The 23,296-nt window shown below is 47.8% G+C and overlaps 1 protein-coding gene across 3 annotated transcripts in view; it reads right to left on the bottom strand.

Annotated features, from left to right (window-relative positions):
• Positions 1-13,022: 13,022 nt before the first annotated feature.
• Positions 13,023-23,296, bottom strand: part of LOC144165170 (myeloid leukemia factor 2-like) — an 82,195-nt gene continuing 71,921 nt past the window's right edge. For 2 of the 3 annotated variants that reach the window (XM_077695282.1, XM_077695280.1), the window contains exons 6-7: positions 19,960-20,034; positions 13,023-13,283 (exon numbers count right to left, since the gene is read on the bottom strand). In XM_077695282.1, coding sequence (XP_077551408.1) covers positions 13,190-13,283; positions 19,960-20,034 — 169 coding nt within the window. In that variant the 3' untranslated portion in view covers positions 13,023-13,189. The remainder of the gene's footprint in view (positions 13,284-19,959; positions 20,035-23,296) is intronic. The other variant, XM_077695283.1, reaches the window with a different exon arrangement.

Below are 23,296 nucleotides of genomic sequence, written 5' to 3'. Positions count from 1 at the left end.
CGGCTATGACGCAACGTGGCGCGGCTATGAGGCAACACAATCCAACACAATCCACTTTAATCCAATCCAAATCCAAACCAAGCCAAGCCAAGCCAATCCAATCAAATCAAATGCCCTTCGCGAGAGAGTGTTATAGCGCCGCAATCGCGCCACCACACGAACGCGTGATGTTGACGTCGCGATCACGCCACAGATGTTAGCGACCGGAGCGCGCGCGAACGACATATGTGGTTTAAGCGCGAACCGACCGCGGCGAGAGAGCGCGATGCGAGCGCCCCCACCTGTTCTTGCGCGAGAACCGACTGTTGCTCAGCGCGAACCCAACGCGGCGAGAGAAGGTGTTGCGCACGTCCCCACCTGTTGTGCGCCCGAACCGAACGCGGCGAGAGAGGGTGTTGCGAGCGGAGAGAAGGCGAGGAGGACGCAGGGGAGAGGGTGCACCTGTGGCCGACAGTTGAATGAGTCAAGGATATAAGGCGTTTTCGTAACCTTTCATTCTGTGTCGGCTTTCTGGCGCAGTGGGTTGAGCACCATGTACCTTGCGTTCCGCCCGCAGAGTCGTGGGATCGAAACCTGGCGCCGGTATTATTTTTTTATATAGTGTAGGGGGAGCGATGCGGACTACGGACGTCAACGCGGGTGACATCATGAGTTACTGAAATGATCTGCATTAAAAAAAAAAATAATTCGGCACAGAAGCGCACTCACAATGTCTATATTTATTTTCGACGCCCGTCCGTCACTGCCACTCACTATGCCTGCCGAAGTCACTCGTCCGAGCTCTCAGAGTCGTCCGAGGATGACTGCTTCGCACTGTCATCTCCCATGCCATCAGGCGCGTTGCTGATGGAGCACTTCCTCAACGCTCGTGTACCCATGTCGTCGGGCAGCGACTGCCCAGAGACGGACACCCGGTCGCAACCGGCCCGTATAGGTCTTTTTGTTGTCGCCGGCTATCCACTCATTGTACAGTTCGCGGAGCCGGTCCGCGCATGGCCTCCAGAGCGATCGTGAGCGAAGTTCCCGGACGAAGTTCTCGGACGAAGTCCGCCATTTTGTTCTCCAACTCGGGGTGCACCGCTTGACGTCCACGGAACGATCGGTTTCGGGGGTTGCACGCGCACAGCTTAGCTTTCTGGCTCCACCAGTACCGCACACTTTTCTCCGAAACGCCTAACTGGCGTTGCGCCGCCATATTCCCATTCTGCTCGGTGACTCTAGTCTCTATCGCCGTCAGCTTAAACGCCGTGGTGAACTGGCGTCGACTGCCGCCACTCATCTCGGAACACAGACGTTCAGAAATGTACGCACGCACGCACAATAGACGAGTAAAAGACGAAAAACTAGAGAAAAGCGAAATCAAATAAGGCCTGATAGTGCGAGAGAGCAGTCCGACTGGTCTGACACGAATGGCGATAGCGACGGACCGGAGCGGCTAAAAGAAGGAAAGAAATCCTTAGGTCACGTGATCAAATCCAGACGTCACTTGACCTAGTTGGTAGCGTAATCTATAGGATCTATTCGCATAGGGTCTATTCGTTTGGGCTAGTTGGTAGCGGTAATCCATGACTTCATGTAGCGCCAACAAAACGACAAGGACAAAGGGGGCGACGGGTACAAGCGCTTGTACCCGTCGCCCCCAGTGTCCTTGTCGTTTTGTTGGCGCTACACGAAGTCATGGATCACTTGACTTGTTTTTGAGCGCCTAGGGACAACGCCGAAGCAGGCGCAGCATTTCCCTGGGTCCCCCGAGTGAACGATTTGCGCTGTCAGTACCCAGCGTGTGCTTGTGTTGATTGCTACCAAATGAAGCTGCAGATGCGTGAATATACCGTGAATGCTAGTATTGGTGCGATCTCCCTATCCGACATACCTACTGCGACATTTCAAGAGAGACTTGCAGCCTGAGCACAGCGTAGATCAGCCATGCCGGTCTCCGGCGTTTGCTGTCAGAGACACGGAAGAGCGGAAAAGAGGGCATCTATGCGCTCATTTTCCCAGCAAGGTCAGTAACATCGTTATTTTATGTTTGTTCTAGTTTTTATGTTTATACCACTGTGCTGTGTACCCTACAGCTGCGTGAATTCTTGCTTACGGGGCCGCCTAGCTGGGCCTCCTAGCTGTCATTCTCATTCCCGATCGTATTGTGATGTTAACGATTTTTGTATAATCTTGAATCAAATTTAGCGTGCGCTGCATACTTGGACAAGGAACAGACACAATGGAAAACGACAAACCAGACGTTGGCGCGCAAACCAACACCTGCTTCGTGGATCCAACGTACGTGTGGATTCTTTTCCCACTCCTTGTTTCTCGCCCAAGTATGCAGCACACGCTAAATTCAAATTACGATGCTATGTCCTTTCACACTCCGGCCGCAGTTTCAAGCGTTTCATTGTTCCTTTTGTGTAGGAGCCCGTAACATTGCTCAAGTTTGATCGAACCGGTGGCGTGTACCGAAGCGCTGTCCTGGATGTTTGAAGTGCGGTGCCTCGGTCGTAAGTATGCATGTGTTTGATAGCGTTAATCTCGCGAGTATGCACGCATCAACGTTCTAGCTCTTCGGGCAGTTAAGTTGCGTTGCGGGAGAGGAATTGGAAACGTCGCTTCTGTACAGAGAACGTAAGGATATCGCGGCCAAAGGAAAAAAAAAAAGCGTGAAACCGTGAGCCAAAAAAGACGGAAGAGGGAGAGAGAAAGGATAGACCAAATGACGGCGGCAGAATCAAATCATCCGAAGGGCTGTGAAGGTTACGCAACATTTTGGTCCCTTTATGAGGAGGCACCAGGAGCAACTGTCAGTAAAGTGTACATTGAAGGTGAATGGAAGAAGCTGCGTATGGGACAAATGGTATGTGGCAGGGCATAAAGCCATTGAAGATTTGAAAGCGCACAAATAACGTGTACAGGCAGGAGGCGCACACACAAGCACTTACTGGGCCGTTTTGTTAAAAAACACGAAGTTTATATACGAAAGAATTAAAAGATTGAAGAAATATGGTGCTGATTAGCGCGTGCTCCTGCCCGTGTAGAGTTATAGACGATTCGCTGACACACTTGTCACTATGTTCATCGATAAAGAAGGCCTGAACCCGTTCCCTAACAATCTGATCATTATGCCTGTGCAACATCACAGTCTCATCAAACAAAGAACGACACCCACACTTTTTATAATGAGCAGGAAGATTTGCACCCGTTGAATTCGTGATCGTAAACAAATGCTCCATGAGATGGACACTTCGACAGCGTCCTGTCTGGCCCATATACACGGACTTACATGACAATGGAATACTGTAAATCTTGCCAATCGCACAACGAACTAAAGGCTGCGCATGGTTAACACCGCACTCATTTCTCCCTTTCCTCGGATTATCCTTGTTATTAACAATGCAGCAGAGATTTTTGCTTTTGCTGAAAACAACACACAGGACGATGCGCTGTGTGTTCTTTTTCTTGTAGTGGGTTGTCCAGTGTGATCTTATTCCACGTCGCCATCTTTTACGCATTTTGTTTTTCAAAGATGTATTATTAGCCTACCCAACTTCCAGTTGTGCTGACACAGCATTTAATCCTGTTCCTGCAGCATCTACATAGGAGGGCTTCCAGTGGAAAAAAAGAAGTGCTTGGACCAGGGCCCTACGATGTTGGTGCAGGGCCTGGAGGGCAAGCCTTGGTCTACATCCTTTCTGGGTACCCATGGAAAGCAGGTGAATGCCTCCACAAGTGGCTGTTTTTGTGGTACACTCGAAATCAGCAGCAGGCAGACTGCGTGTGCTCGCAGACCCCCCTGGTAGTATGACAACCAAATATGTAGCTGTGGCCTAGTTACCGACGGGAAGACTTAGTAATAAAAAATCAACTGCGCATCTGCTGAAACGACAAAAACGGGGGACGCGAAGCTTTGTAAAATCAAGTCCAACACCAAATTAACCAGCCCAGTACTGAGCACCTGCTCCTTATCGGGATGGTCTGCTGCACTGCAGTTGTGCTCTCTGGAGCTTTACTGATGCAGGCAATCCAAGACCTTCCGTAGCGTACAGCCGTTGTTGTTAGATGGAGGTGTGCATTTTCTGTATAATTTTCCACGTCCATGCAAATCCAAATTGCTTCGACTGTGCTGGAATGGCGCAATGGGATAGACTTCAGCTTCATAACACGAGGGACCTAGGTTCAGTTCAGATCACGGGAAGAGTTTTAATGTTTTTTCACTTCACCCACGATCGTCATCAGAAAAAGTTGGTTTTCCTGCTGTGCGTTTTGGGTGGACTACAGACACATCAGGCAGAGGCTGGAAGCTTCATTTTAGTAAATGAAACTGTACCAAGTACAATGTGCATGTACAGTCATGGACAATTCAAATGCGAACTGCGGAGCGCATTGACGAAGATACTGGTGCCGTCACCTGGCAGCGGCCGTAGAAAACGCACGGACATGCGCATTTGAGATGACGGGAGCGAGGCTGTGTGTCCCACTGCGATATGTTGCCCCCTCCTCGCTCGCATGCTTGCCTTGTCACCATGCCGCCAGAGCTCTGAAAACAATTGTTAGCGATGCGGCACGAGATAGTATCTGTGGTGACTGTGTGCTCGGCTCACACGAGCGCCTGCTCCCCGTGTGTGCCGACGTCACATTGCCGACATAGCTTTGCATATGGAAGGCAGTAACTTAATTGATCAAATAACTATGGACACCTGGGTAACGCCAGAGTCCTTCAATGCTTTACTGGTCACGAAAGTGCTCCGTAACTCAATGGGAGAGCTTCATATGCTGCGTTTGGCCGCCGCGCGGTGGCGCCACCCTCTCACTGAGGTCACAACTCGGGCGGCGTTGCGCTGGCTCGAACGGCGGAGCCGCGGCGAGTTGTGTTTGTTTTGTGCGGGAAAAAAATGTAACGTGCATATCGCGCTCTTGTGATGCGACTTAAGTAGTGCAACGACGATGCCGAACACGTGTTGCGTCCCGGGATGTCGTTCCTTGTACAACGATACCACAGAAAATGTTTCCTTGTTCTGTTGACCGAGCGACGGGCAGCTGCGTGAGAAATGCAGGCGCGCCATTCCAAGGCAAGCAACGGGAGATTTCATTTGATGGATTTGATTGTAGGGTTTAACGCGCCGACGCAACGCAGGCGATGAGGCGCGCCGTAGTGGAGGACTCCGGATTAATTTCGACCACCTGGGGATCTTTAACGAGCGCCGAAATCTCGTACACACGGCGTTTTTTGCTTTTCGCCTCCATCAGAAAAGCGGCCGCCGCGGCCGGGAATCGAACCCGCGACCTCGTGCTCAGCAGCGCAACGCCTTAGCCACTGAGCCACCGCGGCGGGTAACGGGAGATTTCAGCTTCGATTGTAAGTATGTGACAGTGTGTGGAAATGCACTGTGTGTGAGAATGGAAAAAGCAATGTACCCCTTTGAGAGCATCGTGGACCTAGAATTGTACAAGGCTAACTTAAAGCCGGATTTTTGTCATATCAGTCCTGGTTGCAAACTTGTATTACCTTGCGCTCAGGCTCGCGTGTAAAAAAGCTTTGGGACGTCCTTGTGCTTTTACTTTTCATATTTCCGCGAATTATCCCTTCGGGTTCGTTTTGTTTGTTTTGTAACCGCGCGTGGCCGATTGCGGTTTCTTATCTGGCGTTTCAACCGGAGCGCCCGTTTGCTCTTTTTGTCGTACGTCCCGTCGGGCAATATTGTTTGATATGGAAAGGGTGCCACCTTGTCGCTAACTTGATTTTTTGTTTCTTCGACAATGTTCTCGAGACTATTTCCATGGATCTGAAATTAATAACGTTCCAAGTGCAATGCATGCATAGCAAACGCGCGCAACTCACTTCATCGACGTTCATCTGTTCACGTCACACTGCGGACCGCTTCTTCGACGTTTGTGTTTCATTCTAGTCTTTTGTAGTGCAGTCTTTTCTTTTCTAGTCGCTGCGTTCAGAAAAGCTTTGCGTCGTTCTTGGCTACGTGGCAATATTCTGTTTCCTCCGTGTGCTTTTTGTACGCTGGACCACGCTCTGTTGTCTCCCTCTGTAACATTGAAATTTTTTGTTGCGTGTGATAAAATCAGTTTCATTGTTCTCTTTTCGCTTCCTGTTTTTGCAAGAATTGCAAAGCGTGGAAGCAGAAAGACACATGGTGCAACATATATCTTTTCGTGTTTTGATCCTTCGCGTTTCTGCAGCGTTTTTAGATGTTCTCAAGTATGTACCCACTCATCGAAACGACAATACTATTGGGCTATCTCCTTTAGCGTTCTGTGCATTCTAGCAATCAACGGATTCATTAAACGTCTGAACGACGCGTACTTGGTTTCTTTCAGTTTTGTTATTGTATTATCGATAGTCCCGCAGCAGTCCGTGACTACACAGCTACCGTATGTGTGGTATTTACAACTTTGTTTTACGAAAAGAAGCAATATAGATTTAAAATCCGTAAACACGACGGCACAGCGCTTGTGCCAGAGCACACAGAAGCCGTTGCCGTTCGCGGTCGAAGTCTACGGTAACTTACTTCGAAAAATAAAACCCCATTGAAGGCAGGTGATAAACATAATAACTGGACTATTCATCGCTAACTACTACGAACAAAAAAACACTTAATCAGCGCGCAGACACCAAAAGCAGCGAGCGTTTGCACGCCAAGAGCTGGCCAATACGCCGCACGTGCGGCGGCTGGATGACCTTCGTGCGGCGGTGGCGCCTGTAGTGGCGCGCGCGGTCCCTATATGAAGCGAGCGCCGAAGTTTCGTGACCAGTAAAGCATTGAAGGACTCTGGTAACGCCTACACCATGCTCAGCAATGCCCGCTCCGCGGATTTCTACAAGAAGTGAGGTGCCTGCCAAAAAAAAAACGAAAAAAAATCGGGCCGCCAAAATTGATGTGCAAGAGCAACTGGCCTATATAGAATGGTTGGACCTGCATATCTTCTTAATTTTTGTGAATATTAGAATTCTGCCAGTGATTTTCCCAGCCCACACAATGCTTGCAGTTAATGTATATGATTGGATATGAATTCTTGTGGTATATCTATTTGCTACAAGCACTGAATCCGCCAAGTGACTCAGCCTGGACTCCGTTGCACAAAGGCGCATTCTTGTTGGCGGCCAGCTCATTGTTCAATTCCCAAGCCACTGCACCACGAACGCAAAACATCAGAAGTTAGGCGGCATGCATTTATTTTTGTCGCCATTTATGCGCGCTGGTTTTCTTCAAGAAAGCATGATGACCTCAACAGTATGCCTTGCGAGAGCGTGCACGCGTTTACCACGCAAGCACTGGCCACACCCGCAAGCAATTACGCGCCGCATTGCTCTCAATGCGACCAACACCCTCAGCTGCAGCGGCAGTAGTACATGCAGTGCTTGCAGCGCTCTTGCGGCATGGTGACAAGGCAAGCATGCGAGCGAGGAGGGGGCAACATATCGCACTGGGACACGCAGCCTCGCTCCCGTCATCTCAACTGCGCATGTCCGTGCGTTTCCCACGGCCGCTGCCAGGTGACGGCACCAGTATCTTCGGCCATGCGCTCCGCGGTTCGCATTTGAATGGACCTTTTTCCAGTAGCGATCTGCGCATGCGCGGGCTGCCGGTCCGACATTCTTGGCAGGCGCCTCGGGCAAAATAAACGAACGCGCGCCCCTCGGTTTTCTGCTTAGGGAGCGGCTATAATCTGCACGTTTTCTTTTTTTTTTTCTCTTTGGACTCCACGTGGTGGGTTCGTTATGTGCATACAATAATTGCTTTCTAAGAAAAGGGGCGAAGTCGCTTGAGACTGACCACGCTGCCAGCACATGGCTGCCAGTGAGGGGGTTACGAAAATGAAAAAAAAAAAAAAAGGGGGGGGGGGGGCGCTTCGAACACGGCAGATTAGTCACGAGAACGTTCGCCTGCTCCCGTGCCATTCATGTGAAAGGTGCGGGTGACGGGTCAGTGCGGAAGGGGCAGCAGGGCCAAGATATTCTGTGCACGAGTTCTCCGAAAGCCAAGCTTTCTTGGGGGTGTGCCTTACTGCCATTTCTAGTTCGCCGTGGCGGCCGCTAGAGGGACCGGTACTGAAAAAAGGTCCATTGTCCATGACTGTACATGAGCCAAGCCAGGGAGGAGTGGTTATAGGTTAAATCCTTGTAAAGAAAGATCGCAAAAAGTTCTGCGTGAATCACTGAGCTTGCAAACTTGTACCAGTCTTTCATGCTCAGCTGAGCAATGGTGTACAGATGGGGGCAACAACTGGCAGAAAGGGCCACTAGCACGCAGTTCATGTGTCTATGTAAATATTCTAAAAAAGTACTGGTATGAAATTTTCGTGTTACATTTTTCCTATTGCTATGGGTCCCTACCAGCCCAGGAATCATAGAATGGAACATTAGATAGTCGACCTCAGGGTATATAATTATTTTGAGCCTTGTTTATTTGTGTCAGTTTCGGCTTGGACAAAACGAACACCAAGGCGGCCGCCATGAGAGAATGGCACTCTTGATGTCGCTATTCTCATTGCATCATGGTCAGACTGGATGCGCGCCCTAGAGTGGCCCAAGCTGGCCACGGCCGCACGCGTCTGGGCCGCACGATATCAGTCCCAAAACTGTGACATGATTCACAAGGCAGTGCAGCGTGCACCATCAGCAGCCAGTGTTGGCTAAGCCACTGGAGCCCTAATGTCGGCAGTTTGGGGCCAACTGCATGGCGAGGCACTCCACGTATCTCGCTTATGCCAGTGTCGAGAAAGGGTATTCAATCGGAGCTTTCTTGTGCATGCAAATATTAAAATTCATTTAAAATATGTTACCCTATACTGAATGGTTGCTACTAAAATCTGCAGCTACAAAGGAAACTTTTTGCATAGTTATCTCAGCTTTGATATTTCAAGTACTCCTTCAAGTAGAGCCTAATCATGCTATGAACGTTTAATAGTGGTGCTACTCCTTTAAGGTATTTTTTACTTGTTTTAAGCTGACTTGTTTTTAGTTTGGAGTTAAGAGAGACCGTAACATTCAGGCCGCCCATTTCTGGCCATCAGTATTTCTGAGTTGTTCTTCAAAACTATTTTTGCTCGGTACTTCTCTGAAATGTCGAGGACACCTAAATGAACTTAGTCGTGATTAATGCATTATCGTGCAAAGGTGAAGCAATATCCATCTTTGCCACTTCGGACCACTATAGAATTTGCTGCCCACATAGGGGTTCCCTCCAGCTGAATCAGCCTTAGGTGTCACAGGAGTGAGAGTAAGAACTTTAAAACAGTGTTAGAAATAAGCACAATACAAAAGCTTTCTTTTTTGTAACATGTTAACAGGTCGACCAACCTCATGGCGACTGTAGGATATGACTTGTTTGTAGAAGGGTAAGATCAGAAAAATAGAGACGAGCAAGTAAGTCATCGTTGCACAACAGCTTCTGAGACACCTAAATTAAGCTGCCTGCAATTTACGTGCAAATAAAATTGTTTTCAAGATGTTTACAGTATTATTGCCTGGTTCAAAGAGACTGGTATACAACATTTTGAGGAAAGCTGGAGTTGGCCGTGTTTTTATTTGTATTAGGAAATGTGTGGAAATCTGCCATTTTATTATTTATTTTATAAATTTTTTAACTGCTACAGGAACTTTAATTTGTAGATGTAGCACCATGTATTTGGTGTTCTATGTTTATTTATTCAAGATACCCTTATGGCCCCACGGGCATTAATGAGGGGTGTGGTACCTGAGCAGATTAAACGAAGAATAATAACATAAGAGAATTCTGCCACGTGCGTACAAGCAAAAATAAAGGAAAAAGATACAGCAGAAATGTCAGTGTCCACACGCATACTAAAAAACATACATGCAAGAAACACAATAGTGTACTGTGTTTAAGCTGTTTGTTCATTTGAATTGTGACATATGTAGTGCTTGACCAGTTTTCAAAATGCTATTTCTTTTTTACTTTTCAGTGACAGAGGTCTCAACAAGCATCTGGATGCACCTACGTTTGTGCTGAGCACCTCTGATATCTGTCGTCTTCTACGGCCGTGAAACTGGGAATAAATAAAACTAAAAACTGTCTCCTTCATTTGGTATATTCCTTTTACATTGTGCAGGAACGTGGAAATAACACGGAGGACAATACACAAGCACTTGCATGTCATCGTCCCCTGGTCACTTATCTGGTATTTATGCTGCAGTTTAAACGAACTGCCAGGTAGCCAACATTCACAACCATTTCAAGTTGTACCTCTCAAGCTGAAACGTTACGAGTCATTTGTCCGAGGAACATGTTAAAGGCACCATGAAGACAAAATACAAGTTGGGTTTATTAGAAAGACTGCTTAGTGCCGATAGCAATGATGCCAATATCATCGCAATCTTCGAACAAATAACGGAGATATGAAAGAAAACGTGTGAAGCAGTCGCGACCCCCTAGCCAATTTCCTGCAACTTTTCTCTGACGTCAAGGAACCTCGTTTGTGCGATTGGCGGCCGCCTAACTGACCTGTCGCGACAACACATGACTGGACGTCTGTAATGGGGCCTCTAGTTCCATTTGACCGCATCACTTGAATGCTAACGCGCAGCTAACGCACTGAAAATTGTGTTTCATTGTTGGCCCGTGTGACGTCATTCTTGCTCATAACACGTCACTGGGGCGCAAAATTTGAGTTTCTAAATACTTCTTGCTTTCTTTTCATTAAAAAAAAAACCTCTTTTGGGGCTGTAATTGAACTGAGTGAGATACTGAATCTTAGTTCTTTCAAATTACACGAAGTTGTATTTTCTCTTCATGGCTCCTTTAAAGGTCTTCACAAGAAGACATTTAAGATCGAGATGCTACACTGCAGGTTCTAAAGATTTTGCATATTTTAATACTGGCCTTCACATCTGCTCTTGAAGCCTGTAAGTTGGAAGCAATCTAATGCTTGCTTTACATCGGTTACTACAAAGGGCTAGTGTCAGCAATCAAGCATCCTGCAACACAAATTTGTTTAGACTTGGAGCCACTAAATAAGCTACGCTACCATCTATTGCCAATAAATGTGCATTTCGGAATGACCACATCTGGAAACTGACTTGAAGGGGCAATATCTCATCCTACGTTTATTTTTAGTTTAAAAGTGGCACACTGCACAAGTAAAACTGCTATTGCGATAACTCTTCTCCCGGGTACACGCGCGCTTGTAGGAAATCTCGCAGCCGTGAACGGAATTTCTCTTTGGTTTTCTCATCGTTCTTGAAAGAAGCAGAAACTTAAACGCAGAGGTAATTAAGTGTCGGAGAAATCATGAAGAAGACGTCCTCCAAGTCTGATGATTGGTTGGTGCGTGGCAGCAGTAATAGTAGGGCCACACAGAGGAGAAAGAAATGTTTAAGTTTATAAGAATAAAGGAACCAGTGCAGGACAAACTCGGGGCGATACCATGGACACGGTCAGTCAGGCAGGCACGCTACGCATTTAAAAAAAAATCGTTCAGCAAGACACCCGTAAAAATTGAAGAAATTACAAAAGGAAGCGTCAGTTCCAGCCGTTTCTTGCGTCGTCTGCTGCTAGACGCTGACCATCGCCTCCTCTTTTTAGAGGAGGCGATGCGCTGCACTCAGCTTCTAACAGGGAATTCCCTAGGTGGCGACGCGCGAAGCCACATCAAGCCTGCTCGCTGCAACAACAAATTTCCTAAATGTCCCTAACTTTTGTCCCGAACTGACAGTAGTTTCAGGAGCCAATCAAAACGTGGAATGATTTCCTCCTTTTAGCCGCATGCGCGACGGACTACGCTGGCACATTGTTGCCAGACAATGATTTACATTCTGCCAATGACCGCTATATAAGACGAGGGGTGACTGTTGTGCGGATTTTGGAAAAAAAACTCGACCTATATTCCGGTTTATACGGTACTTGTATTTACTTCTGTACTGCCTACTGGAAAACCAAAATCAACTGTGTGTTCAAAGGTCTGCAATGTGTGGTTAAGAATTCCCAATTTTTTTTGTGCTGTTCAAACGGATAGTGGTGTTGAGACACATTTGACCCCATGAAGACTGTGTACTGTACCCACCTCAACGTGACCTTCGCTTACGCGAGTGCTTTGTGGTGCCGAGGGTTTGCACTTGGTGTGGAGGGTGGCTGCGGAATTTTTACGTCCCTTCTATCCTCAACTCCTTCCCTCCAAACTGTTACTCGTAGAGCGCTCAAAGTGGAGACTGTTCCTGAATTACACGGTTGATGTATTCTCTGGTGCTTTCTTATTACCATGTCCGTTTCCATAGGTTCTTCTGTTCCTTTTCCTTTATAAACAACAATGTACCCCTGTGTCCGTGATGTTCAGCAACTGCCGGGCACCGCCTTGGGCTGGCCAGTGCCTTGAGAGAATAAGCATGCCTCTGCAAGCGGACAGTGCTCACCGAGCTATACTCTGCCCCCCCACTGACTCAACATGCGCCACTATCGCGATACCGCAGAAGAGTGTTCAGCCGTCTCTATACTGTTTTAGTGCTGTGTGCAAAGCACTGTGAATGCTGATGTGGCTGTTGGCGCTCGGGGTTATGCATACGCGTTTCCTGGATCGGCAGCATGGGATCCCACTCACTGTTGTTCTGTTCGAGTCATGCTGTAAGCTTGCCCAGAATGCTGCTGCTCCTCTATCGTGGCTGTTCATCTGTCGCCATGCAGTAGACCAGCCAAGATTTGCCTTGGCTCTTAGTCGTCAACACTAAGGCAGCTGCTTGTACACCGCACTACGAGTACATGGTGCAGGCCATGGAGCTCGGTACGGGGACGCCTTCAAAAATGTAGCAATGCCCACCTATGCTTATCGCTTTCCTCACTTCTACTTTCTTCTCTCTTTTCTCAAAGCAACAGGGCAGAAACAGAGCGGGAAAAAAAAAAAAAAGACAAAAGCCACCCTCCAGACACTGCAGCCCACCGGTGGGAGGCGCCAAACAGGGGCCCCAGCCAGGGTGCACAGCGGAGCAGCAGGCAATGGCCGCCGCTCGCAGGGCTGGAGCGCGTGTGGCCCCACCAGCTCGCGCATAACAGTGCACTCGAGGCTGACGCAGACAGAGCCTTTATTGGCAGCACTGCACGAGGGGCCCAGCCGGGAGGGGGCGCTCGCTAGGAGGCGCAGAGCCTGGCTCGGGGGGAGAGAAATGCCCACGGGAGAGGAGGAGGAGGAGCAGTGCACAGCAATGCCCGGCACGCACGCACGGCTCCAAGGGCTACATGCTGGTCTCGTGGCGCGGCCGCTGCTTGGCCCTCCGCTTGGGACGCTGCTGCTGCGGCTGGCTGTACAGGCTGCCACCGCTCGCCACCCTGCGACCAGAAAACACCCACGCAAAGTGTCACAAGCCTTGCTCCACGCCCTCCTGTACGCACACGGCCTGTTCGCTTTATCAACATTTGGGCGACTTCGTACAGGCTAGACAGGAGGGAAAGAAGACGCTGTACTCGCAACCAATTCTACTGAAAACGCAACACCAACCCACGTGCTCTTACCTCATGACCAGACCTGCCAACCTAGAAACAAGATTCGGGAGGCTGCAGTTTACCACTACTGAGACTGAGAAAATTGTAAGGGTGTCTCTTTTCAGCTCCTTCATTAGTGCATCATGAGAAACTCTACTCCTGGTTCTTGTAGTGGAGTGCACCAAACTTCTTTTAGGTGTGAAGGGACTTCGGTGGAGAGCGCGTCTCATAGCAAGCCTTTGTAAGCTATAACGGGGTAAGCAGATGCAGCGACAGACACACGAAAAACGTAACTCATTTGGTAGAGCAAACAGGTAGTGCGGGCGACAGCGACGAATGAAAAATTTTACACAGGCTGCCGGGGGCGGCATCAACACAAGTGACGAGACGTCGCCGTTGCTCGCTTTCGGCCATAGGTCGGCGTACTCAGGCTACCTAACATACACATAACATTTGCATTGGATGCATGCTGTTAAAACGTTCGTGCATTTCTCTGGTGGTTTCAGATGCCCGTTCTTGAACCCCACAACCACTAGGAGTACACATCATAAACTATGCTTCGAAACACAGCTCTGTTGGTTCCATTCTGGAGGCACACCGCCACATTGCGGTGGCCGGATGTGCTACAGCACAAAATGGTCCATTCTGCTGCATTCGAAAGCAACTCTCATACAAGGCTCAATGTGATGTTAAGCGTGGCTACAACAGAGTGCACCTCCAGTGTTTCCATTTGCGTCGAAACTCGTACTTGATTCTGTAGTGTCTGAAAACGAAATTTCGCACCTGCCGAGTTTCGTTCTCAGTCATTATTCCAACAGAGCAGAGCAGAGGGCAAGCAATGTACATTTCCTCACCAGTTTTGTAAAGTAGGCATGTATTTTATTCTTGCATTTTTACCACCGACGCTTGGCGGCTACGGGCAAGGCAACGCTTTGTTTACACTTCAGTGTCACGAAGAGCACAGTGCCTGAACTGCACGAGATCCGGACACAGGCAGCATGCACGACGGCACGCACGAGACCGAGACGACGCATGCAAAACTGCGATTGCCTGCTCACCGGAGCTCTTCCAGGTACTCGCCACGATTACGGAAACGTAAGCGAAGCTCACTGCATTTCTGGCGAGATGACGAACACATGCTGCTCTGACACCAGGCCAATCGACAAGCTACATCGCCCCAGCAACGAGACGCGCAACGCACACAGTGTGCACGAGCCAGGAAGCACCACCTGAGTAATACAAATTGAGTACTCATGAGTACAGATTGAGTACGACGACAAACGAGTACGTGATGAGTGAGTACAAGTGATTTTGAGAACAGACAAGCTTTGCGAGTGTGTTTGAGTACAGCGTGAATGAAAAAAATTGTGATTGAGTTGGAGTGAGTTCTTTCTGTTTTGCCGACCTATGCTTTTGGCAGGTCACAAGACAAGCAGCCCACAAGTGAGCTACAGTAACGAGCGGCACCGACGGAGGGCATTGGTAGCAGTGTATGAATACTTTTCGCTTGTCGTTGCTGCCCACGCTACCTGTTTGCTGTATCAAATGAGTTACTTTTCCCGCATTGCTTTTTGCCATCGCTGCATGTGGTTACCCTTTTAAACTACATTGCGGTAGCACCCAGATAGCGCGCAGTACTATAGAGCGGCACTCGACGGTATGGTCACACGGAAATAGAAGTACGCTGGCGAGTGCTCTCCTGCAGCACTGAAACTGTAGCAGCAGGAAAGACCAACATGCGCGTGTGATTAAAACAAACCGACCTCTCTGCTGCGACGGCCACTTTCTGGGAGATTCGAGATAGCGTTTGTACAACCAGGAGATGTGGTCAAAATTCGTGAGTCTTCCAAACAATTCGGGAGAGTTGGCAGGCATACAACTAGACTACAACAACGCTGATCATCAACGCACGGACCGGTACAAAAACCAAAATTCTTTTTCATGCAGTGTTATCGACGACTTGCTAATACACACTTTCCCCCCTTCTTGTAGTGTGATGTGCCTCAATGACTTCCACAGTGGTGCGATTGCCGTGCACCACAAGGATGGTGGCGTCATGAAAAAGCGGAACGCACCCGTATTCAGACCAATGCTTGGCGACGGGTGAATGGAGTTGCCCCACGAGTCTGGCATGTGCCACCTGGTTACTTGGTCACAGTGTCCTCTGTGCGACGTGCCTCGCTTACACTGCCCTCTCCGGAACACGTGCTCCATCCATGCTCCCCAGCCTGCATCCGGCAGTGCTGCCCCAGCAGCAGGACTTGAAGTAGCCAACTAGGCCAATGGTGAGGCGCAGCCACAACGACATCCCTTGCTTTGGAACTGGGACACGCGCTGCTTTATATGCCACCACTCGTGCACCCAGGGAGACACCAGAAAAAGCTCTTGCTACAAGACACACTCAGGGGCCCAGGAAACAAGTCCCTTGTAGCCAATATTCCGAGAACAGCGTGGTCTCTGCACATCACAATCGGAGTCTGTTTAAGCCTATTCAAATCAACAGCATCCTATCGAAGCTTTCAAGATCAAACCTCGACCTCTTCCCGCTCAAATTCAATGCTTCAGAGTACGAGTAGCACAGCCACAGACAATTTCTCTTGCTGGTTATTTTGCACGCAGGAATTCTCTAAAGCACCGCCAGTGTCATGCAACGGGCGCTCGGATGATACGGAGTTGGTGTCAACATTGCACAGCGTCGTGCCGCAGGCACGCCACATTTTTAGCAATGTGGAGGATTCTACGTGCAACTTTTTGGATGACATTAGCAACACTGACTCAGAGTGCGACTAACTCCTCATCGTCGGGTTTTAGCACTGAGAGCGACAGTGCGCCAACCCAGCCGAGAACCTGATACGCGTGTTCATCATGAGCCCCAGAAAATGAAAAAGCATTGAAACTGAATTGTGCTACAAAAGAGTTGAGCTTAGTAAAGCAATGCTTTCTGTGATGCATGTGTGGCCAGCCTATGTTTTAAGGGAGTGCTTTGCACACTGGCACCAAACCCACTAGAGCTCATTTTTTTTGTAAGTCAGAAAATTTTACATTTAGGCGTCCAATATTTGCAGGAGTTTTGCCTGATAGTACAGGGGAATTTCGTTGGCACGATTCAACATCATACACTTTTTCGCCTAATAGTTTTTCTTTTCATTCCTGGCCGACACGTCTTGGAAACAAATGCGTTTTCATGCGTTTGATATGACCACATTTTTGCAAAAATTGGATAATATTGCCACGAACCATGTTTTGGGTTTGTTTGTTTATGTTTTGTTTTTGCCGACCGGCTGTGCCGGGCTACGTTATCTACGTTATCCGTGGTACAAGTGACGTGCATGTTCCGTTCTTTATGACGCACATGTTATCTCCTTTCATAGCGAGAGCGCTTTGAAATAGCATCACTAGCCTAGAATAATCTTCGTTGATCTACAATGTTCTGGATACAATTCGACTATTCGAGAAACCCTCGTGCCGAAAGATAAACGCCCGCAGAGCAGATGCCACGACATTCGAATCGTCGACGCTCGCCTTCGCACGTCACTTTGTTGACTGCTGCTTCGCCGCCTGTGTATTCTTTGAGTTGTTAGGGGAGCACAAGTTCGCTCCAATAAACTTGTTTTCCTTGAAGACAACTGCGTCGTCTTTGGCTTCGTGACAATACGACAGGGAAAGTGGATCTTTACCGACATGTCTAGAACTCTTACAATCCACCAGGGTTCGTACGAGCTTCAAAAGCAAAAATTCAAGGGTTTTCAAGGACTTTCAAGGACCAGAAAACACATTTTCAAGGCCCCCATCTAATGTTTTATCTGGGATTATTTATAACTTTTTTCAACACAATGCAAAATTTTCTTATTGCCCAATACCTAAGCACATTAGTACACATTTAGATAGGCGCTAACAAGTTCGTGAATGCTCCCCAAGCTTTATTTTTTATTTCACAGTTGGTATTTAGAGGTCTTCCTTTTTTTCTTAGTGTTTTGCTGAGGCTGTTCGATTTCAAAACTCCATTAATGTTGCCTGCATCTTCCGCTTTGTCAGCAAGAGTATCTGCTGAAATTAAATCAGCAAGTGTTGCTGCAAGGTAGGACAAACTATGTACACGTCCACCATTTGCACGTAAGAGCAAACGCAGATGGAGCGTATGAGGCACAGCAAACAGGCAATGAGCGGCCGTCCACAGACTAGACGGGCAATGCAAGATAAAGAAGAGAAGCCAGCTTTCACTGGATTGTATCGTGACATGGATTCTATTGAGGAGTGCTGCTCTCAATGTTGCCTCGTAATAATGACAATCCACCAAACTCTTAATTTCACGCAATGCACTAAAACTTGATTGTTACAATGTTTCTGTACATTTTTAACACCTAAAATCCACGACAAACACTTCAAATTCTTGAGAAAAGACAGGGCCATTGGTTCTCTCCAGAAAAATCAAGGGTTTTCAAGGACCCTTAAAAAATTCCAGGACTTTCCAGGCCTTGAAATTGACACTTCTAAATTCAAGGGTTTTCAAGGTTTTCAAGGACCTGTGCGAACCCTGTCCACAACCTGCACGTTACAGAGGCGCTGAGGTTGCGGAAGCGCCGGTTTTGCGGCTGAAACATTGTTGCCAGGCGTGGCCACTCTAGAGTGTCCAATGATGTCAGGTGATGCGCCGCGCAGTCTAGCAAAACGTATCACAATCGCGGAATGCTCTTGGCAGGCTCCCAACTTCTCGCCATGCTCCGGGCTGTTCTTGGTTCTCTTTCTGCCTTGTTGCAGTGTTCGGTGGTGCTGCCAGGCTTTTGACAATGTCAAGAAAACGCAGTTTAAAAAGATGAGAAAGTGTACGCAAATTCGGAAAAAAAAAAAAAAAAAAAAAAAAAAAAAAAAAAAAAAAAACCGTAGAGGGAATGCGTGAACTTGGCATGCGAGCTCAGTTGGCCAGTGTCAACACTCAACAATACTGTCGGTCAGCAAGAGGAACTTTGAAAGAGAAGTTGCCTTGGCCTCATTGAAAAACAAACGCGAGGTGTGCAGCAGCAGCAAATGTATGATGCCGTTGCTGACATGGCTCAAGGAAGTTGTAGCAACAGGAGTGAACATTGATGGGTCAGTCCTCTGCGAAAAAGTTGACATCGCGCTTTTCCTGGACATTGAAAACCTCTGACCGTCTGGCAGCTGGCTTCACCGATTTAAGGCACGCCACAGATTGTCACGCAAAACAGTGTTTGGCGACGCAAAAAATACCGGGAGCACCTTTCTTTATGTTTCAGAAGAATTGGCCCTGGAGGTTGGAAATCAGAAAGTGCAGCACAAATTGACCAGCTACTGCAATGTTGCTCAGTAAAAATGAGTTGCTGACAAAGTATGCACATTTTCTTCCTTTATCTAACCTGTTGAGATTTTAGTGTAATATGTGTTACTTCCCAGTTACAGTGAAAAACGTATCAATCAGATTTCACTGTATATGTACAAAATATATATCTCACGGTTTTTCTGTTTTTTTTTCTGTGTGGAGCAAGAACAAAGTTTTTGCTGCTTATTTTGCATTTGTCCCCAAACTTTCTCACACAGGCTTTTTGTATCAAATGAAAATTTGAAACAGTACTACTGCAAAGGAAATTTCCTCTTCTTAAATTTGCTACCATACACTAATGTGTTGCGCATTTTTTGCGACCTGGAAAAAACTGTGCTAGACTATCCAAAATCACCGCTTTGCCCGTAGGCAGGAAAGTGTACAGGAAATTGCTCTGGGTGGCTCATAGTAGTTTTAGCGGGCGCAAGCTGTACTGTCTGTCCCACATACATCCAACCCCAAGGAGATCACAAAATAGTTCGATATGCCAACCTGAAGGTTATCTGAAAGCCCCACACATCACCGAAGAGGGCTTTCTGAGAGATTGTGACAAGCACAGAAGATGCGACACACAGGGCGACCACCCCCGCCCCTTATTTGGCCCGGGTTTGCTTCTTTTACTTTTGAACTTCCCGAGAAGCACCGCATTGGGGTGCTAGGCTTCACTCGAAGTTCACAGACACCAGCCATGCCTGCAGGATTTGCTGCCGAGGGACAATCAGGTCTCTGCTGCCGTTTGGTTCGAGCCACTCCAAGTTAGTACAACGGAGCGTGCTGCTCCCTAACAATGCGCTTCAGAAAAGCCTTCGGCTTTCCGGCATCAGAGCTACAAGCGGCAAGATCCAAAAAGCAAAACCAAAAAGTGCTAGGACGCAACAGAAACAAAGAAAGGAAAAACGTTGCAGTAATGCTGCTTGTTCATAAAGTTTCGCACAATATTCGAGGGCCACTACAGGGCGGGAACAAGTTGGCCTGTATCGATGCATTACGGTACCGAGAACCACGGCGAACGGCCGAGCTTCCGCAAGCAATATCCCCGGCAGGAAGCATCCCGCCAGTGAAAGGTGAGGACACTTGCTGCCGGCAGTTACCCAAACGGTCCGAACTCGTGCCTCTGTGCAGATTTGCTGCACGAACAACACCAAGGGATAACCAGAAAGGTGGCCTGTAGCAACTTCCGTTGCATACCTCTGGAGGAAGCTCCTGCTTTGCTGGGGTTTCTTGGCGCAAGGCCAACAGCGCCACTGCTGTGATGAGGCAGAACTGTGCTGACGGAATGGGTGCAAATGGTGCACAAAATTACTACGGTGTAAAGGGCCGGATCCAAAAGATCAGTAAGGACTGTGATGCGGCATGCAATGAGCTAACAGTGTACAGGGCCACAGTAAATAGTACACTATGGATGAACCAGGTAAAAAGGTAGACAAGAAAGGGAAAAAAAAAAAATAAAATCATTCACAAAGGTCCCTTGATGCTACTTTCTAAAACAAACCTGCTTTAAAAAACCGATATCATCAAGGTATTCCAAAACTCTGCTGAAATTGAATACAGTACAATCTGACAAAAACATGCCTTTATGCATCAAGATTGTAACCGGCCTACAATAATACCTTATCGGCGCTGTAGGTAGATGTAATAAATAAATAAATAAACGTGCCGTGGCATATTCTTAATGCACATTGCCGGGAAATAGCGTCTCCTTTCCAGTTGCACGGTCGAGCACTCAACCGAAATATGGAGGACTGAAAGACCCTGGTCACATCTGGCGCAGTTTGGCGGCTGGTCACCAGTCAGGTGGTGGGAATAATGCGTGCCGTGTCCTACTCGTACTCTGCCTCGCCAGACCTCGAAGGCCCTGCTTTCTTCCCTGGCAGCTGATCGGCCTATTATAGGCTGTACCAAGTGAAGCTTGTTCCCATTCTTTCTGCCAGAGCTGAAGGAGTACGTGTTTTATTGCTGGTTTCATATCCAGGTAAGGTGCTTGCGCAATGTCAGTACTGCTTCTTTCACTGCCTGGTTGGCTTCCTCGTTGCCAGCTATGCCACAATGGCCAGGAACCCAGCACACTATAATTTCTACATTTTGTTGGTGTGCTCTGTACAGAGCTTTAAGAAGGGCAGCGAACGTGGGATTCTTGGTGCCCTTTCCTGCTGACAGGGCCGTGACAACGCTGAGTGAGTCTGTGAAGATAACAGACTGGTGTTTTCGTTGCGACAATGTGGTCCACAGTCAGATATACTCCGTGTGCTTCTGCTGTAAATATGTGTTTTTATGCATTGTTTTTGCTATTGAAAGATGCTGTCCAACAGCTGCACAGGCCACAGCCAATTTGGTTTCCGATGCATCAGTGGGGAAAAACTGAGCAGCGTTGTACTTGTCTTGGAGGTATAACAAACAAGTGCTCCTTGACTTCCCTTCTTGTCTACTTGTCTAAATGAGGTGTCGCATGATATGGGGCATTTTTAGGGTGTCATCAAACAAGACGGGTAGTTTTGAAGCGGTAGAACTGATAACCAGTGGAAACAGCCGAGCTAAGGGAGGTCGATTTGAAAAGAGCAGCATTCTCCCTCATCAGGGAGTCACACGGGTGCTCAGGCTGTGACGTAACCTTGGGGGCATAGGTAATACCAATAAACGTTCGCTGGTACTCCAAAGACCAACAGTCTGATTCAGCATATAGGCTCAGTACTGGAAGGAGGCCCATCAGGAAGGCCCCTGTGGCCAACCTGATGCCCAGATTGTGGATAGGATCAAGCATTTTCAGTGCAGTGCTAGAGGCTGACCCGTAAACCGCACATCCACAATCTAGGCGGGACAAAACAATGAAGCGTTTATTGCAGAACCAGGGGTGAGACAGCTGAATCAGATTTGGGTGCAGTTTTTGGAGCAGCCAAATCTCAATTTCGGAGCAGAAGAACGACATTCATTGTGTCACCTTATGAGCCTAAAAAATCAAATGTCTGGCAACACGACTAAAAAGTGCACCCCCCCCCCCCCTTCCCCCGAGTGCACTTTTTTTTAAATCTGTTTCGAACGTACATAACACTGAAACAGCCTTTCAATATAGTTTGTTCTACCAGACTATCACAAGACACGAACTGCACTACCTTTTAACAAACCATTTTTCAATTCTTTGGCTCTAGGCATAGATAGCGTGGAGCGCCGTTGAGAATATCGAATTGAAAAAATTAAGCAATTATCATCATGTGAATGCCGAAATTTTAATTTTTGTAATCCCAGACCGTACTTTACACCAGCGTAAACCCAGCATAAAGCCAGTAAAGCCAGCGCGAAAATTGTGCAAAGTGAGGTGACAGTCGTCGCACCCCACCAGCACTCCCATTTCAGTCCCCAAGGTGCACATTTGCTACGATCGTAATCTGAGCAACGTAGGTGTGTTTAGCCACCTCCCTCTTGGCATTAAATTTCACTTCAGATAGATGAACCATTATTACTAGCGTACAATAATAGCCCACCCCTCGATCGGACACTGTTGAACATTTTGCGGCGATGTCGATCGCCCATTCCCACTGCTTGCACGATCGCTGTCAAAGGCAGCAATAACTCAGTGTTTCATAACACCACCACGAGTCCGAAGTTTCACTTTCAGCACGCACCACGCCTCACACTCAAGGCCGAAACACGGCGGATTCGCGGGTGCCATGTTGTTTTTGATTAACTCCCGTCTTTGGAGTCGCGCAACTGCCGGCAACCGATCAAACGACGAAATGTAAACCCAGCCATCCCCATAGCCAAAACAACGGTGAAGAGCACTCTGCCTGAACCACAAGTAACTGCTTCGGCCGGTGGCCATATTTTCCAATCTTCACCACACCAAGATGGCGGCTCCCAGTGATGTTGTTTTGGAGGTACGGCGCTCAGAAAATTGGTTTTTTTTTTCATCAACTTGCGTAAGTAGTTTGTCGCCTCAGTACACATACATATTTTTTTTACAGGACTTTGCAATGGTTTTTGATGGGAAAACTTTAAAAACTCACAGAACATAACATGTGCAACCCGACATTATGACTTTCGAAAAAACTATCTCAGGGAAATTTTATGTGGGTTTTTTATTGAATGACCAATCAGTTAAATCTGACTAAAGTTTGGGTTTGGCCTAGTTGGTTCATAATTACACTGTCAAACAGCGCTTTAAACGAGGACAGCGAGAGAAGAGGACAACACAGACACGAGCGCTCGTGTCTGTGTCTTCTTTTGCTGTCTTCGTTTAAAGCGCTGTTTCACAGTGGAATCAGTCAAACCTTTACAAACAGAATCCCCTTGTGGGCACTGGAAAATAAGGCCTTCAGTAAGCATTTTTCCGCACTGAAACTGACGGGAGCGCTAAAATCCTTGGAGCAGTTTGGTGCAATTTTTGCAATTTCCAAGCTTTTGGAGCAGCCTGGCGCAGAAAAACACATTTGTATCAAAACTGCGCAATATGCGCACCTGTCTCACCCCTGCAGAACCGGCGCATACAAACACGTCTGGCTAGCGTGAAGACAGGAGGAAGGAAAGGGAAACG

Source organism: Haemaphysalis longicornis, unplaced genomic scaffold (genome assembly GCF_048455015.1).
Source record: "Haemaphysalis longicornis isolate Haplotype H1 unplaced genomic scaffold, Haemaphysalis longicornis Haplotype H1 scaffold_14, whole genome shotgun sequence".
NCBI classification, from domain to species: Eukaryota; Metazoa; Arthropoda; class Arachnida; order Ixodida; family Ixodidae; genus Haemaphysalis; species Haemaphysalis longicornis.
The sequence above is the reverse complement of the archived record's forward strand: the minus strand, read 5'-3'. Positions and strand labels throughout refer to the sequence as shown.